Consider the following 15,008-nt stretch of genomic DNA (forward strand, 5'->3'; position numbering starts at 1 on the left):
GTTGGCATTTTTGGGGATACGGGGCTATGAGGAGCTGCCATATTGCATCATCACTGCATGGCAAATGCCTCTGAAAACAGTCCACCATTGATTGCTTTTCAGAAGAGCAGCAAGGTCTGCCGCTCATATGAACAAGACCCGCCAGTGGCTGCTTCAGGAGTGTTCCCACTGTTGGCATCCGAGTAATAACGTGCAGGAGAGCCTATAGACAGGATGTGGCTGCAAAAACAGCAGCTGGGACAGCAACAGAAAATTGATAATAAAAGATGAAGAAATAAACCAAACAAAAAACCTAGCGAGTGTTTGATACGCAGTGCTTTAGGGAACTATAGATGGCCTTAACCACTTGTCTCCTGAGGATTTACCCCCCTTAATGACCAGGCCTCTTTTTGCTACTCGGCGCTGCACTAATTCAACTGATAATTGCGCGGTCATGCAATGCTGCACCCAAATGAAATTTACGTCCTTTTTTTCACACAAATAGAGCTTTCTTTCGGTGGTATTTGATCACCTGTGCGCTTTTTATTTTTCACGCTATAAACAAATAAAGACCAAAAATTTTGAAGAAAAACGATATTTTTTTTACTTTCAGCTATAAAAAATATATAGTAAACTCAAAGTTAGTTATAAATTTAGGCCAAAATGTATTCTGCTCCATGTTTTTGGTAAAAAAAATCCCAATAAGTGTATATTGATTGCTTTGTGTGAAAGTTTTATAGCGTCTACAAACTATGGTATAGATACTGCAATTTACGCCATTTTTTTGCTATACCGCACTGCGCTAGTTAAACTGACAATTGCGCGGTCATGCAATATGGTTCATAAATGAAATTTACATCCTTTTTTTCCCACAAATTAAGCTTTCTTTCGGTGGTATTTGATTGCCTGTGCGGTTTTTATTTTTTGCGCTATAAAAAAAAAAAAAGGCTGACAATTTTGAGGAAAAAAAACAATATTTTGGACTTTTTGCTATAAAACATGTCTAGGAAAAAAAAATGTAAAAATCTAATTTATTCATAAATTTTTGCCAAAATATATTTTGGCGACATGTCTTTGCTACAAAAAAACCCAATACGTGTAAATTAATTGGTTTACGCGAAAGTTATAGCGTTTACAAATGGCGGGAAAGATACTGGGATTTTTTTTTTATACTAATAATGGCGGCGATCAGCGATTTATGGCGGCGATCGACTTATGGCAAGACTGCGGGACTGCGGCGGACATTCTGACACTGGGGGGGAACTGACTTGGGGTCACTGACATCCCCAGTGACACCAATACAGTGATCAGTGCAAAAAAAAAAAAACACTTGACACTGTACTAATGGCACTGGGGAGGAAGGGGTTAACTTTTTTATTCACTGAAAGGGTTAACTGTGTGAGGGGAGTGTTTTACTAGGGGGCGTGGGTGTGTACTGCACGGGAACACGCTGATCCGGAGAGATAAACTCTTCTCTCCGGATCAGCATGTCAGGAGCTGACGGGACTGACAGCACGGCTGTAAACACTGGAGCCGTCCTCTCTGTCAGTGATTGGCGCTAATCGCCGGGACACGGTAGGTAATGACCGGCCGCGGCCCCGATCGGCGGCGCAGGTAGGGCTGTGGCGCACCTCGCGCGCGCCCCCTACCTGTTTTGCAAAAGCACGTTTTAATACATGATTTTGCGCAGCCGTGCCGACCTGCCACCGTATTTCTACAGTGGCTGGTCACCAAGTGGTTAAATGGATCAAAATTCGTCCAGTTCAGCAGGGACCAGACAAATTTTGATCCATGTTTGGCCACTCCAACTCAGCAGGAGTCGATTATATAAATGTCAGAATGCAGTGGCACAGCAGGGAGGATTCATATATCCACCTTGCTTCAGTAGATGGAATACTTTATAAACACGCTATTTGATCAAAAAAGAGTCATGAATGGCCAGCCTAAATGTCATTCAGTTAGTGTTTACATCTAATTGTTAGTAAATTAGATCTGCTATTAAAACTTGTATCACATAAACCAATACAATACATCAGCATTACCAAATCTCAATCTTTATTATACTGATAAAAAAATACCTTTCTTGCATAAAAATAAAAGAAATGCTGTTTCTGAACTCCCTCCTGTGACCTGAAGCCTCAGTGAATGGGCCTAGGCAGTAATAATGGGATATGCTGTTTTGCTTCTCATCGACTCATTTGATATGGGAAGTTTTTTATTAATGGTTCAGCTTCTTCCTCCTCCACATCTCAAAGGGCAATGTGGGCATCACTGAAGATCCAGCATTGCATTGATGGATGCAGGGGAGGGTAGTGCTTTAGACCTTATGTAGACAAAAGCTGACATTTTAGATGTCACATGAATTCTGGTGTCAGAGATTATAACTTTTTTTTTTTTTTTTTCTATGGTTGAACTGGATGGACTTTTGTCTTTTTTTCAGCCGGACTAACTGTAACTATGTAAGAGATTGCCCAGGCCACACTAGATGACTTGTTAAAGTGGTTGTAAACCTCAGACGTGAAATATGAACAAAGCATATCCCTCTGTAGTGTGTAATGGTCTCCATCCAGAGCACTAAGGCTACGTTCACACTAGCCTTGTCAGCAAGTGGCAGACAGGCGTTTGGAAAGCGGTAAAAATTCTTCCCAAACGCCTCAGAAAATTCTGCACATTGCAGCACATAGTTAGCGTTGCGGCAAAACGGACGCCTCTGGTCGAGTCAGGAGGAGTTGAAGCCTCCTATCCAAGTCTATGGTGCCGCTCCACAAACGCCCGGCCGGCGGTTGTGAGGCGTTTGCAGAGCGTTAACACCATCCAAACTTCATTATAGGCGTTGGTGGGGCATTTTTAATGCTTGGCAAATGCCTAGCAACCGCCACTAAACCGCACGTGCAGCGTTTTTGGAGCGTAAACGCCAGACCAACGCTTTCCAAACGCTATAGGGGCGTTTGGCAAGAGTTGGAGAAAAAGTAAAGTGTGAGCGAGCCCTAGGTGTCATTTCTCTCTGCTGCCTTGTTTCTCTGCTATCAGCATGAATCACTTCTGACAAGTTTTCCTGACACCAAAAGAAAAAAAGGTGACTGTTGAGACTGTTCCGCCTGGGCTTCCTCCTGCGGAGCAGTGCGTCTCAATGGTCTCCTTTTCCGGCAACTCTTCCAGCACTCTCCCAAGGCAGGTATTATAGCTAAAAAACACTCCCTTCCCTGCTCTTCCAAACCACGAGTCGGAACTTCGTGTAGGGTAAAAATTAATGACTCTTTATTAAACACAGCTCAGTATATACAACTTCACCCCCACCCCCACCAGACAGCCTGGCACCAGGTTTTTCCCACCCACAACAAACCCAACAATACAGTAGAAACTCTATTAGAAGTGAAAGACTACAAGGTCACATTTCCCTAAACAAACCGTGTAGAATGTCTGTGAAACACATACTGCTTTACAAAGGGGATAAAATCAGAACAAAAAGGGCAAAATGTTATGAAAAAAAGGGACGGTTTGTCACAGTGACAGGGTAGAGACCTCCAGCACACAGCCTGTGACTGACAGCCATAGCTATGTTCCTGTGTGGAGGGTGTGTGTGTGCCTTCCCTGATATCAGCTCTCCTCTCTTCATTGAGCTCTGCAGTATGTCATTTCAGCTCCCCGCCCCCTGTTTTCTGACAGCTCAGACCAGCTGTGTAAATTCTGGCCTTTGAACAGATGTAGAGAAGAGAATACTGCAGATAAGCAGGTACAACGTATGTAGGAGGATCATTTTCATGTGTATCGCCTGAGACCAGTCACTTCACTATGTATTTGTAGGGGTTTACAACCACTCTAAAGAAAAAGCAAGGATTGATACAGGCATATGGGCTTCTAATGCTTATTACTAATAATGTAAACTGACGTGTCCTGATCCACCAATGATAAAACCAGCAATTCCAGGTAGAGGCTTTATACTTGCCTTTTTAGAATGCAGCGTCAAATTTCCACCATTTTGAAGAGCTTCAGGCACTGCATCTGTCTGACACTTCCAGATGTGTAGGATGGTGTGTCCCTTGCTGGATGCTGCAACAGAGTTGCATTTAATGAACCTCATTGACACCAATTAACGAATATGATAAACAAAACCATGTGCGCGATCAGACAAATGTGTATAAATGAATCAACACTGTGAGCTTGCTGCAATAACATTTAAAAGTGATCCCACACTCAATACAACCAAATGAAAACAATATTGTTGCGCCAACTCATATCGTGTATAACTATAATACATAAAAAGTGTCCAAAGTGAAAAGTATATACAAAGTATTGCATGCAGAGTCCTTTTTGACTGTGATGACTTCAACTCTTTAACCACCTCCCGCCCGCCATATAAGGAAATGACGGGCACAAGGCGGTTCTGGGAGGACGTCCTATGACTTGATCCCAATCTAACCACGCATGTGCGGCTCCGGCAGTGCGGCGATCGGTGGTGCACGGTGTCCCTTGGACACAGCGGATCACCGATCAATGGAAAGAGCCGAAGATTTCAGCTCGGTCATGTGATTAGCTGTGTCCAATCACAGCTGATCACATGTAAACAGGGAAATGCCGGTTATCGGCATTTCTCTCCTCAAGAGCTGTCACGCTAACAGAGGAGAGGAGAGCTGGTAATCTGCATTCCTCAGAGGGGACATCTACACTGATCATCAGGGAACTGATCAGTGTGCCCTGATGATCAGTGTAGCCTCAGCAGTGTTATCTGTCAGTGCCCATCAATGCCAGCTGCCAGTGCCCATCAATGCCACATAGTGCCCATCTGAGCTGCCTTTCAGTGCCACCTATCAGTGCTCGTCAGTGCCACCTAACAGTGCCTGTCAGTACCGCCCATCAGTGCCATATGAGTGCTGCCTTTCAGTGCCCATCAGTGATGCCTGTCAATGCTCATCAGTGCCACCTACCAGTCCCTCCTTATCAGTGCCACCTATCAGTGCCCATCACTGCAGCCTCATTACCTCACATCATTGAAGGAGAAAAATCCCTTTATTTACAAAATTTTATAACAACGGTTTTCAAAATTTTCAGTGGTTTCTGGTTTGTTTAGCAAAAAAATAAAAAACCCAGAGGTGATTAAATACTACCAGAATAAAGCTCTATCTGTCTCAAAAAAATAATAAAAATTTCATATGGGTACAGTGTTGCATGACCGCGCAATTGTCATTCAAAGTGCAACAGCGCTGAAAGCTGAAAATTGTCCTGGGCAGGAAGGGGGTAGAAGTGCCCTGTAGGCGAGGGGTTAAAGTGCTTAAATGTATTGTGATTGAATGAGATTCAACAACACCAAACTACAATGCTCCACCACAAATATGTGCACCTCCACCAAGTGAGGATGGCCACTCACCTCATGAAGTGGACCTAGATATTCGTATCGGTCAATCAAGCTTATTAATTCAATCCATGGACTCGAGATGGCAGCATAAAGCTGATAATAGCAATACCAAGAAAAGCAATATACCAGGACCTCTTCACCACTCAGTTCCTACATGTAGAAAGAAATAACACTCTCCCATAGCATAATACCATTTATTGGACAAAATCAAGAAGCAGAGTATCACTCACAATAATCAAGATATTTAAGGTTAATATACAGCAAACTCTTCCAGTCCGCAAATCCGTAACCGGAACGGACGTCCTCCCAGAACGCGCTCTCCTATGGACACAGCTGATCACGTGATGTGGTAAAAGGCCAATCACAGCGGCCTTTTACCACGTGATCAGCCGTGTCCAATGACACGCTAATCACCAGGAAATGCAATTGCTGGGTCTCGACTGCACTTTCCTCGCGCTGTCAAAGCGTGAGGAAAGTACTGCCGAGAACCAGCAGATGTCAGAGCAGGCATCGGCACCGATCATCGGGGCACTGATGATCGGTGCCCACCCATATGTGCCCACCAGTGTCACCCAGCAGTGCCCATCAGTGCAGCCAGTCAGTGCCAATAAAAATAAAAAAAAAAAAAGCTTCAAAAATCAACTTGCCAACAACCAAATTAACCTGTCTAACAGCATGCGTTAAAAACAGGGGTTTAGTTGGCACACGTTTGCAAATACATACGTAAGCCACAGAGCCATGTCACGGCACCCCGATATTCTGTGGTCCTAACTCTACAAATTTGAGAGCCCCCATAGTAGAGGCACATGCATTTAAAGGATAGATCAAGGACAGGTGCACATCGGGGAGCCCACCCCTCTTAAAGGCACGGGAGTGCAAAGAACACCCAGCATGTAGCACAATGGCAGCCAGGGCGCCCAGTGCACCCACTCACCTTCATATCAACAGTTAAGTAAAACATGGCACCTGCCCCAGTCTATAACTGGCTTATGAAGCAAGGATTACGCGAACCGGGCAATGCATGTCAATCGTGCCATTGTGCTACATGCTGGGTGTCCTTTGCACTCCTGTACCTTTTAAGAGGGGTGGGCTCCCTGATGTGCACCTGCCCTTGATCTATCCTTTAAATGCATGTGCCTCTACTATGGGGGCTCTCAAATTCCTAGAGTTAGGACCACAGAATATCGGGGTGCCGTGATGTGACTTACATATGTATTTGCAAATGTGTGCTAACTAAACCCCTGTTTTTAACGCATACTGTTAGGTTAATTTGGTTGTTGGCAAGCTGGCTGGCGAGTTGATTTTTGAACCTTTTTTTTTTATTTTCCTTTTTTATTGACATGCGTTGCCCGGTTCACGTAATCCTTGCTTCATAAGCCAGTTCTAGACTGGGACGGGTGCCATGTTTTACTTTACAGCCAGTCAGTGCCACCTATCAGTACACATCATCCATGCCAGCTCATCCGTTCCGCCTATCAGTGCAGCCTCATCAATGCACATCAGTGAAGGAGAAAAGTTACCTGTTTGCAAAATTGTATAATAGAAACAAAGAAATTTTTTATTTTTTTTCCACATTTTTTGCTCTTTTTTTGTTTATAGTGCAAAAAATGAAACCCTCAGCGGCGAGTGACTACCACCAAAAAAAGCTCTATTTGTGAGAAAAAAATGATACAAATTTCATATGGGTACAATGTTGTATGACCGTGCAATTGTCATTCAAAGTGCGACAGCGCTGTAAGCTGAAAATTGGCCTGGTAAGGAAGGGGGTATAAGTGCCCGGTAGGCAAGGGATTAAGGATTGGCACCTTTTGGGGGGCGGGTACCTGAATTTGACACTCCCACTTCTACTGCGATCACCTTGGCGATCGGAAGGGGAAGTCCCAACCCTCTCCAGTTGGGAGCTGCTGACTTTTTTTCTTCAGCTGGAACTCCGCTTTAAATAGTTGGAGTCGTCAGTCAAAAAGGACTTTGCATGCAATAGTTTGTGTATAATTTTTCCCTTTCAAACTTTTATATGTTGTGGTCATATGTTCTCCCTGTGCCTGAGTGGCTTTCCTCTGGGTACTCCGGTTTCCTCCCACACTCCAAAGACATGCTGGTAGGTTAATTGGATCCTGTCTAAATTGGCCCTAGTGTGTGTATGTATGAATGTAAGTTAGGAACCTTACATTGTACGCCCCTTGAGGGTTAGGGACCTTAGATTGTACGCCCCTTGAGGGTTAGGGACCTTAAATTGTATGCCCCTTGAGGGTTAGGGACCTTAGATTGTACGCCCCTTGAGGGTTAGGGACCTTAAATTGTACGCCCCTTGAGGGTTAGGGACCTTAAATTGTACGCCCCTTGAGGGTTAGGGACCTTAGATTGTATGCCCCTTGAGGGTTAGGGACCTTAGATTGTATGCCCCTTGAGGGTTAGGGACTGATGTGAATGTATAATATATATATATGTGTGTAAAGCGCTGATGTGAATGTATGTAAAGCGCTGCGTAAATTGACGGCACTATATAAGTACCTGGGGAAAAAAAACAAATCTAAGATATGAGTTAGCACCACACTATTGTACCAATTAACGAATACTTCTTTTGTTACAGTGGATAAGTCAAACTACATGGTCGGAAGTTATGGACCTCGCGCAGAGGAATACGAATTTCTCACCCCGATTGAAGAAGCCCCAAGGGGCATGTTGGCCAGGGGCTGTTACAAGATGAAATCGCTTTTCACTGACGATGACAAAACCAGCCACCTCTACTGGGAGTGGAACCTGACCATCGGCAAGAATTGGAATAACTAGGCCTGCCCAGGGATGCCCTCCAAAGGCTCACAACACCCCCTAGTTCCTCCGACTCTTTGAGAAGTGCTGCTGGATTGTGTTCCAACTCTGTACCACATGGTGTCTCCTCCCCAACACCGCTCTGCCACATATAGTCCCTCCCGACCCCCCCCCCCCCCCCCCCCCCAAAAAAAAAATGCCAAGTGGGATTGACGTTTCTGCCTCATGTGGACACCTGTCTGCCTTGCCTTTCCTGTGTTTTACGTCTAGTGTTGGATGACTGGGATGTGTTCACTGCTTAAATTATTGTGCCAAGCTCTAGGTCTTGGCCTTATCAGCAGCAAGTTTACACGGGGAGTTCATAACAAACATCTTTTGCTGTATCCTCCCTTTTCCAGTTTGTCCCACCCCATGACCGCCTTATAATTGTTTGCTGCCTTTTTTTTTCTTCTTTTTAATTTTTGTAGCCATGTTGCCTTAAAATGATTTTGCATTTGTTGCAGTAGGAGCAATCTTTTCTGCTCCATGTTTAAGACTTGTGTGCCTCGCTTTTTCAAAGTCTGCCTACCGCACCGCATCGTCCCAGCCTTGGACGATGCCACGTTTGTAAACTGCTCTTGTCCCGTATTTTTTAGCCGCGACCAAGTCGCAGATAAAGGCACTTGTCAACGAATTTCCGAAGATTTAAATTTAAAAAAGAAAATCAGGAATTGAAATCCAAGATTGCATAGGACCAAACAACTGCAAACATTTTGCTTGGTGTCAGTTTGTGTTTTTCGTGGGCCGCAAGGGCATCAAACACTTGCTCAGCGGTGAACTGGGGTATATTGTGTGATGTGCCAGCATAGTATTTGATCACATCATTACGAAGCTGCTTGCCTGTAGTCAGCCTGCCTCACCTTGCACGTTGCTCGTGTGATGTTCAGACCAGATTTGTGCAGTTGCCTGTAAAAAGAGCGCCATTCTAATGCTAGTACTGACATATGAATGTGGGGTCGTAGCTAAGACGAGGCTGCTTTACATCCTGGGATGGGAGAATTGTAACAGTATCCTTTTTTTGAGGTATAGCCCTTATTTATTGCCTTTTTGACATGAAGTACTTATTTCGTGGTCCGTGATTTAAAGTGTAACTAAAGGCAAAACTATTTTTTATCGATTTAGTTAGTGGGGCTTAAAACTTTTGTCAGGTTTTTATTGCTGTCTGGATCCACGTTAGGGATATTTACTCTCTTCAGTTGTATTGATCACAGATGTCACGGGGAATAAGTGAGAGTAAATTTAAAAAAAAAAAAATTGCCACCGGAACAGGAATAGAGGGGAAATCTTCCGACGGGGACACTAGTTCTGGTGACAGCCATGGATTCCCTCCACATAAAATACTCTCACTTCTGCCGATCTGCCAGACAGGAAATCTCCCTAATGTAACCGATGGCAGAAAACAGAAACACCGGTTTATTCCTTCACCTTTACTCCATCCAAATTGCTAAAAATGAAGTTCTGGCTTTAGTTCCACTTTATCATTTCACTCTGGGAACTCCTGGGGGCATCTGTGACTTTGCAGCCCGGAGAGTCTTGGAGGGGGGGGGATTATCTCTGAGGTAGTTTTTGTGCAGACGGAATTGTGTTTTATTAATTTTTTTTTTTGTATTTGTTTTGTCTGTAATCCTCTCCCCAAAGAGATTCGCATGATTCCAACGATCGACTGCTTTCCTTTTTATGAAAAATAAAATGATTCCAACTGGCTACACGATGCTTCCTGTTTGTAATGCGCTTCCCGCACCGCAAGCTCTTTCCTCCGGTATCCACTGTGCCGCCGATGACTCTCACCTTCCAGTAGTTACGTCCTCACCAGCAGCTAAATTTACTGTTGCTCTGCGTTTTCATGCAGCTGCCACTAGGTGACACTCTTGAAATGTTTAATGTCTTTTTACATTGTCATGCAGGTTATTAATGGCCTACCTGGCCAGTGATAGAATGTGGCTCTCTCCTATATTAGGTGACTACTACTAGGAAGAGTGCTACAATTCTCTCAAGTGGCACACTGAATACACCCATAATGCTTCTGGTACCACAGCAAGACTTGCCATGCATGTTTCAATTGGTGGCATGTAATTTTAGTGAACAAGTCATATCAAATGAAAACAAAAATCAGGGAGCAGTGCACGGTTTACACCAGCTGAGTATGATCATCTGAGGTCCTGCTAATAGCAAGCAGTAAGAACGGTGAGGCCCCATGCACACGGGTTCTATGATTTTACATAGGATCTTGCTGTCAGCAACAGCCTGTGTAAAATGATGTCTTTACACTGTACTCATGTAGTGTTTGCATACTCTTACTGGCTGCTGCTCAGAGCCAGGATGTAAATAGCACCACTAATTGCACACTATTGATAGGCCCATGCCATTTAGCATTATTGGTTGCAGGGATGTAGGAGGCTCCTACTTTCTAGTGTCCTTTGTTACTAGAATGCAGGCGACCCCTGCTGCCTAGTGTCCTTTGTTACTAGAATGCAGGCGACCCCTGCTGCCTAGCTTCCTTCGATACCAGCATGCATGCGGCCCCCTGCTGACTGGTGCCCTTGGTTGCCAAGGTGCACGCGGCCCCCTGCTGACTGGTGTCCTTGGTTGCCAAGGTGCACGCGGCCCCCTGCTGACTGGTGTCCTTGGTTGCCAAGGTCCACGCGGCCCCCTGCTGACTGGTATCCTTGGTTGCCAAGGTGCACGCGGCCCCCTGCTGACTGGTGTCCTTGGTTGCCAAGGTGCACGCGGCCCCCTGCTGACTGGTGTCCTTGGTTGCCAAGGTGCACGCGGCCCCCTGCTGACTGGTGTCCTTGGTTGCCAAGGTGCACGCGGCCCCCTGCTGACTGGTGTCCTTGGTTGCCAAGGTGCACGCGGCCCCCTGCTGAATGGTGTCCCTGGCGTCCTCGGTTGCTGGGATGCAGGCGGCCCCCTGCTGACTGGCGTCCCCCGGGATGCAGGCGGCCCCCTGCTGACTGGCGTCCCCCGGGATGCAGGCGGCCCCCTGCTGACTGGCGTCCCCCGGGATGCAGGCGGCCCCCTGCTGACTGGCGTCCCCCGGGATGCAGGCGGTCCCCTGCTGACTGGCATCCCCAGTTGCTGGGATGCAGGCGGCCTCTGGTTGTTGGGATGGAGACAGCTGTTCAGATCTAACACGCAACATCCATAGTTTGTAATCAGCAGGGCAGATATTGCTGATGCTTACATGTAGGCCCTGATTAGCAGTTAGTACATTTGCAACATTTACAATACTTTTATTACATAGGTCCTGAAATGCAAATTTTCCCAGTTTTGCGTTGCACTGAGGACTAATATGGAGCTGTGTACAAGGGATCATATGCAATACAATAGCTAGTACAGGATAATGGATACAAAAAACTCAAAATATTCAATACAAAATCAGGGATCGGAGAATACAATACTGATGCATTGAAATCTGCATAAATGACGGATCTGCGCACATATTGTACTCCTATGTGTATGAGTCCTGTGATGAGTAAACAAGGATTCTACGGGAAACAGTTTGTATTGTATTTAGACTCTTATGACATTATCTTCAATTCAGATTTCCTGTGTGTGCATATAACCCCTCCGTCTCAGAACGGAGCTCTGATAATGCAGATGAGCTAATCTAATTCCCTACTGCTCATTGGCTGACCGTCTGGAGAGTCCTGCCCACTCTAATCTAATTCCCTACTGCTCATTGGCTGACCGTCTGGAGAGTCCTGCCCACTCTAATCGAATTCCCTACTGCTCATTGGCTGACCGTCTGGAGAGTCCTGCCCACTCTAATCGAATTCCCTACTGCTCATTGGCTGACCGTCTGGAGAGTCCTGCCCACTCTAATCGAATTCCCTACTGCTCATTGGCTGACCGTCTGGAGAGCCCTGCCCACTCTAATCGAATTCCCTACCAGGGGCGGACTGACAACTCATGGGGCCCCTGTGTCCTTGCCAAAACAAAAATACCTATGAAAAAGGTACCAGGGGCATCTCATGGGGCCCCCTACTGACCCCAGGCCCTTGGGCAGTGCCAAGTTTCCAAATGGTCAGTCCGCCCCTGTTCCCTACTGCTCATTGGCTGACCATCTGGAGAGCCCTGCCCACTCTAGAATGTGTGGGCGACTGATAAAATTGGATTTGTGGTGAGTCATAATCCCTGCAATGTTTGCTGTCAATGAAACTGCTGGAATTAAAGGGGCATTTACCTGCACACATGACAGTGTGAGGGCTGTACTGATTCCCTTACTGCTGTCAGGTACAGACGCGGGTCTACAGATAAATTCGGTCTCTTACTAAACCTGTCTGGGTTGATGTATAAAGCAGGCCAAAGACAGCTTGAAAACCAGGCGTTTTTTTGTCCGATAAACGAAACATCGGTCGTTCGTTAAACAGACGTAACCACCAATTATGAAAATCGGCCGACCAAGTCATAAAAATCATGACATATAACAGGAAATGTCATTTTTCAGGTCACGGCTCATGCACATATTTTTTTCGTAAAAACGATTGTACGATTTGACCATCATTGACGCAAAAATCGGTCGTTTTCCAGGAATTTTCCAACATGACCGATAATCCAAAAGTGGAAAAACCGCAATAACCGGCCGATGAATTAACCCACTAATAGTGTGAAAATCGGCCGATTAATCTTTCGGATGAAAAATCGGCCAATTTTTGAACCATCTATGGCCGGCATAAGGCCCCATGCACACGGGGCGTCGGAACAAGCCCCTCTGAACACCAGATCTGCTGACCGGAAAATGCTGCAAAAAAAAACACACACTAAAAGCTGCATATTGCAGACAATTCATTTATTCTGGCCATTGGAATGTGTTGACGCTCAAACGCTGAACAGTACAGGCAGGTTTACTTACCTAACCCACTCCAGTGCCGTCTGCAGAGCTTTGGCATCACCACCTACAATATAGGGACATTAAGGCTCGGTTCACATCTGTGTGGGTGGTGCCGCTGCGGATCCACATGAAAATCCACCACCCACACAGAGAATTTTGGACCCGAGGGCGGGTGCTATTAGTTCTAATGGCACGCCGCCCGCACTGGAAAACACAACCATACTGGGAACCAAGGATCCGGCGCGGGCCGCGTTTTCCAAAGAAGTGCAGGGACTTCTTCCCTTCGTGTCATGGGCACGAGAGTCCATTCAAATCAATGGGCTCGTGCCCCTGCAAAACGCAGCCTAGATGTGAACCGGGGGTCACTGTAGCGTACACTGAGGAGACTGGAGTACGACTGGCCACAACATTGGGGGTACTCAATTTACTCCTTAATCCCCTGCCCCTAAACTAAATGAGCATTTAACATTTGCAGTGCAGGGAATGACCCACTGCAAGGATTTTTTTTTTTTTTAAATCCCCCTCCCCCATTTTCCTTTGGGTGTTATTACATCATTAAAGTAGACTTCCAATCAAACCCCAGATCCTGTACAACAGGGGTGGGCAACTGTGGCCCTCCAGCTGTTGTAGAACTACAAGTCCCATGAGGCATTGCAAAACTGCCAGTTACAAGCATGACTCCCAAAGGCAGAGGAATGATGGGACTTGTAGTTTACCAACAGCTGGAGTGCCACAGTTGCCCACCCGACCTACAACATACTCCATTTCCCCTCCTAACACCTAAACTGACTTTCTTGTGTAAGAAAAGGTCTGTATCCTCACTTATTCTCAGGCCACAGCAGTTTGGTTACATAATTGTCAGCCAGTGGTAGCTGCAGGAGACTGGACCACTTACGTCCTATGCTCTGCCTGTAGTGTGTAGCAAGGTTGCACTCCACCCAGATGGATCCTGGGGATTACAGAGCAGCTGAAATCTCATGAGAAGATGCTCTTGCAATGGACAGGAGTGTTTACTCAGCAGCTCTGCATTTCTGAGAATCTTCATGGAAGGATGGTGAAGTCACATACAGTGATGTTGTTGCCAGGGCTCAGGCAAGTATATACACTATATTGCCAAAAGTTCTGGGCCCCCCTTCAAATCATGTGACTCAGGTGTTCCAATCCCCTCCATGGCCACAGGTGTATACAATCATCACCTAGGCATGCAGACTGCTTCTACAAACATTGGTGAAAGAATGGGTCGCTCTCAGGAGCTCAGTGACTCCAAGCGTGGTCCCGTGATAGGTTGTCACCTGTGCAATAAGTCCATCCGTGACATTTCCTTGTTACTAAATATTCCACGCTCAACTGTTAGTGGGATTATAACAAAGTGGAAGCAACTGGGAACAACAGCAACTCAGCCACCAAGTGGTAGGCCACGTCACATGACAGAGCGGGGTCAGCGCATGCTGAAGTGCACAGTGCGCAGAAGTCACCAACTGTCTGCAGAGTCAATAGCTAAAGACCTCCAAACTTGGTGTGGCCTTCAGATTAGCACAACAACAGTGCATAGAGAGCTTCATGGAATGGGTTTCCATGGCCGAGCAGCTGCATCCAAGCCTTACATCACCAAGTGCAATGCAAAGCGTCGGATGCCGTGGTGTAAAGCACGCCGCCACTGGACTGTAGAGCAGTGGAGACATATTCTTTGGAGTGACCAATCACGCTTCTCTATGTGGCAAGCCGATGGACGTGTCTGGGTTTGGTGGTTGCCAGGAGAACGGTACTTGCCTGACTGCATTGTGCCAAGTGTAAAGTTTGGTGGAGGGGGGATTATGATGTGGGGTTGTTTTTCAGGGGTTGGGCTTGGCCCCCTAGTTCCAGTGAAGGGAACTCTTAAGTCGTCAGCATACCAAGACATTTTGGACAATTTCATGCTCCCAACTTTGTGGGAAGAGTTTGGGGATGGCGCCTTCCTGTTCCAACATGACTGCACACCAGTGCACAAAGCAAGGTCCATAAAGACATGGAGGAGCCAGTTTGGGGTGGAGGAAC

General features: G+C 46.1%; 1 protein-coding gene across 2 annotated transcripts in view; it reads left to right on the plus strand.

Annotated features, from left to right (window-relative positions):
- The window catches only part of ARHGDIA (Rho GDP dissociation inhibitor alpha), a 39,470-nt gene extending 29,624 nt beyond the window's left edge, over positions 1-9,846 (plus strand). For both annotated transcript variants that reach the window (XM_089657508.1, XM_089657509.1), the window contains exon 6: positions 7,923-9,846. In XM_089657508.1, the coding sequence (XP_089513634.1) occupies positions 7,923-8,122 (200 nt within the window). In that variant the 3' untranslated portion in view covers positions 8,123-9,846. The remainder of the gene's footprint in view (positions 1-7,922) is intronic.
- The last annotated feature ends 5,162 nt before the right edge of the window (positions 9,847-15,008 follow it).

Source organism: Staurois parvus, unplaced genomic scaffold, assembly GCF_062004578.1.
Source record: "Staurois parvus isolate SC_StPar_1 unplaced genomic scaffold, SC_StPar_1.0 ptg001008l, whole genome shotgun sequence".
Taxonomy (NCBI): domain Eukaryota; kingdom Metazoa; phylum Chordata; class Amphibia; order Anura; family Ranidae; genus Staurois; species Staurois parvus.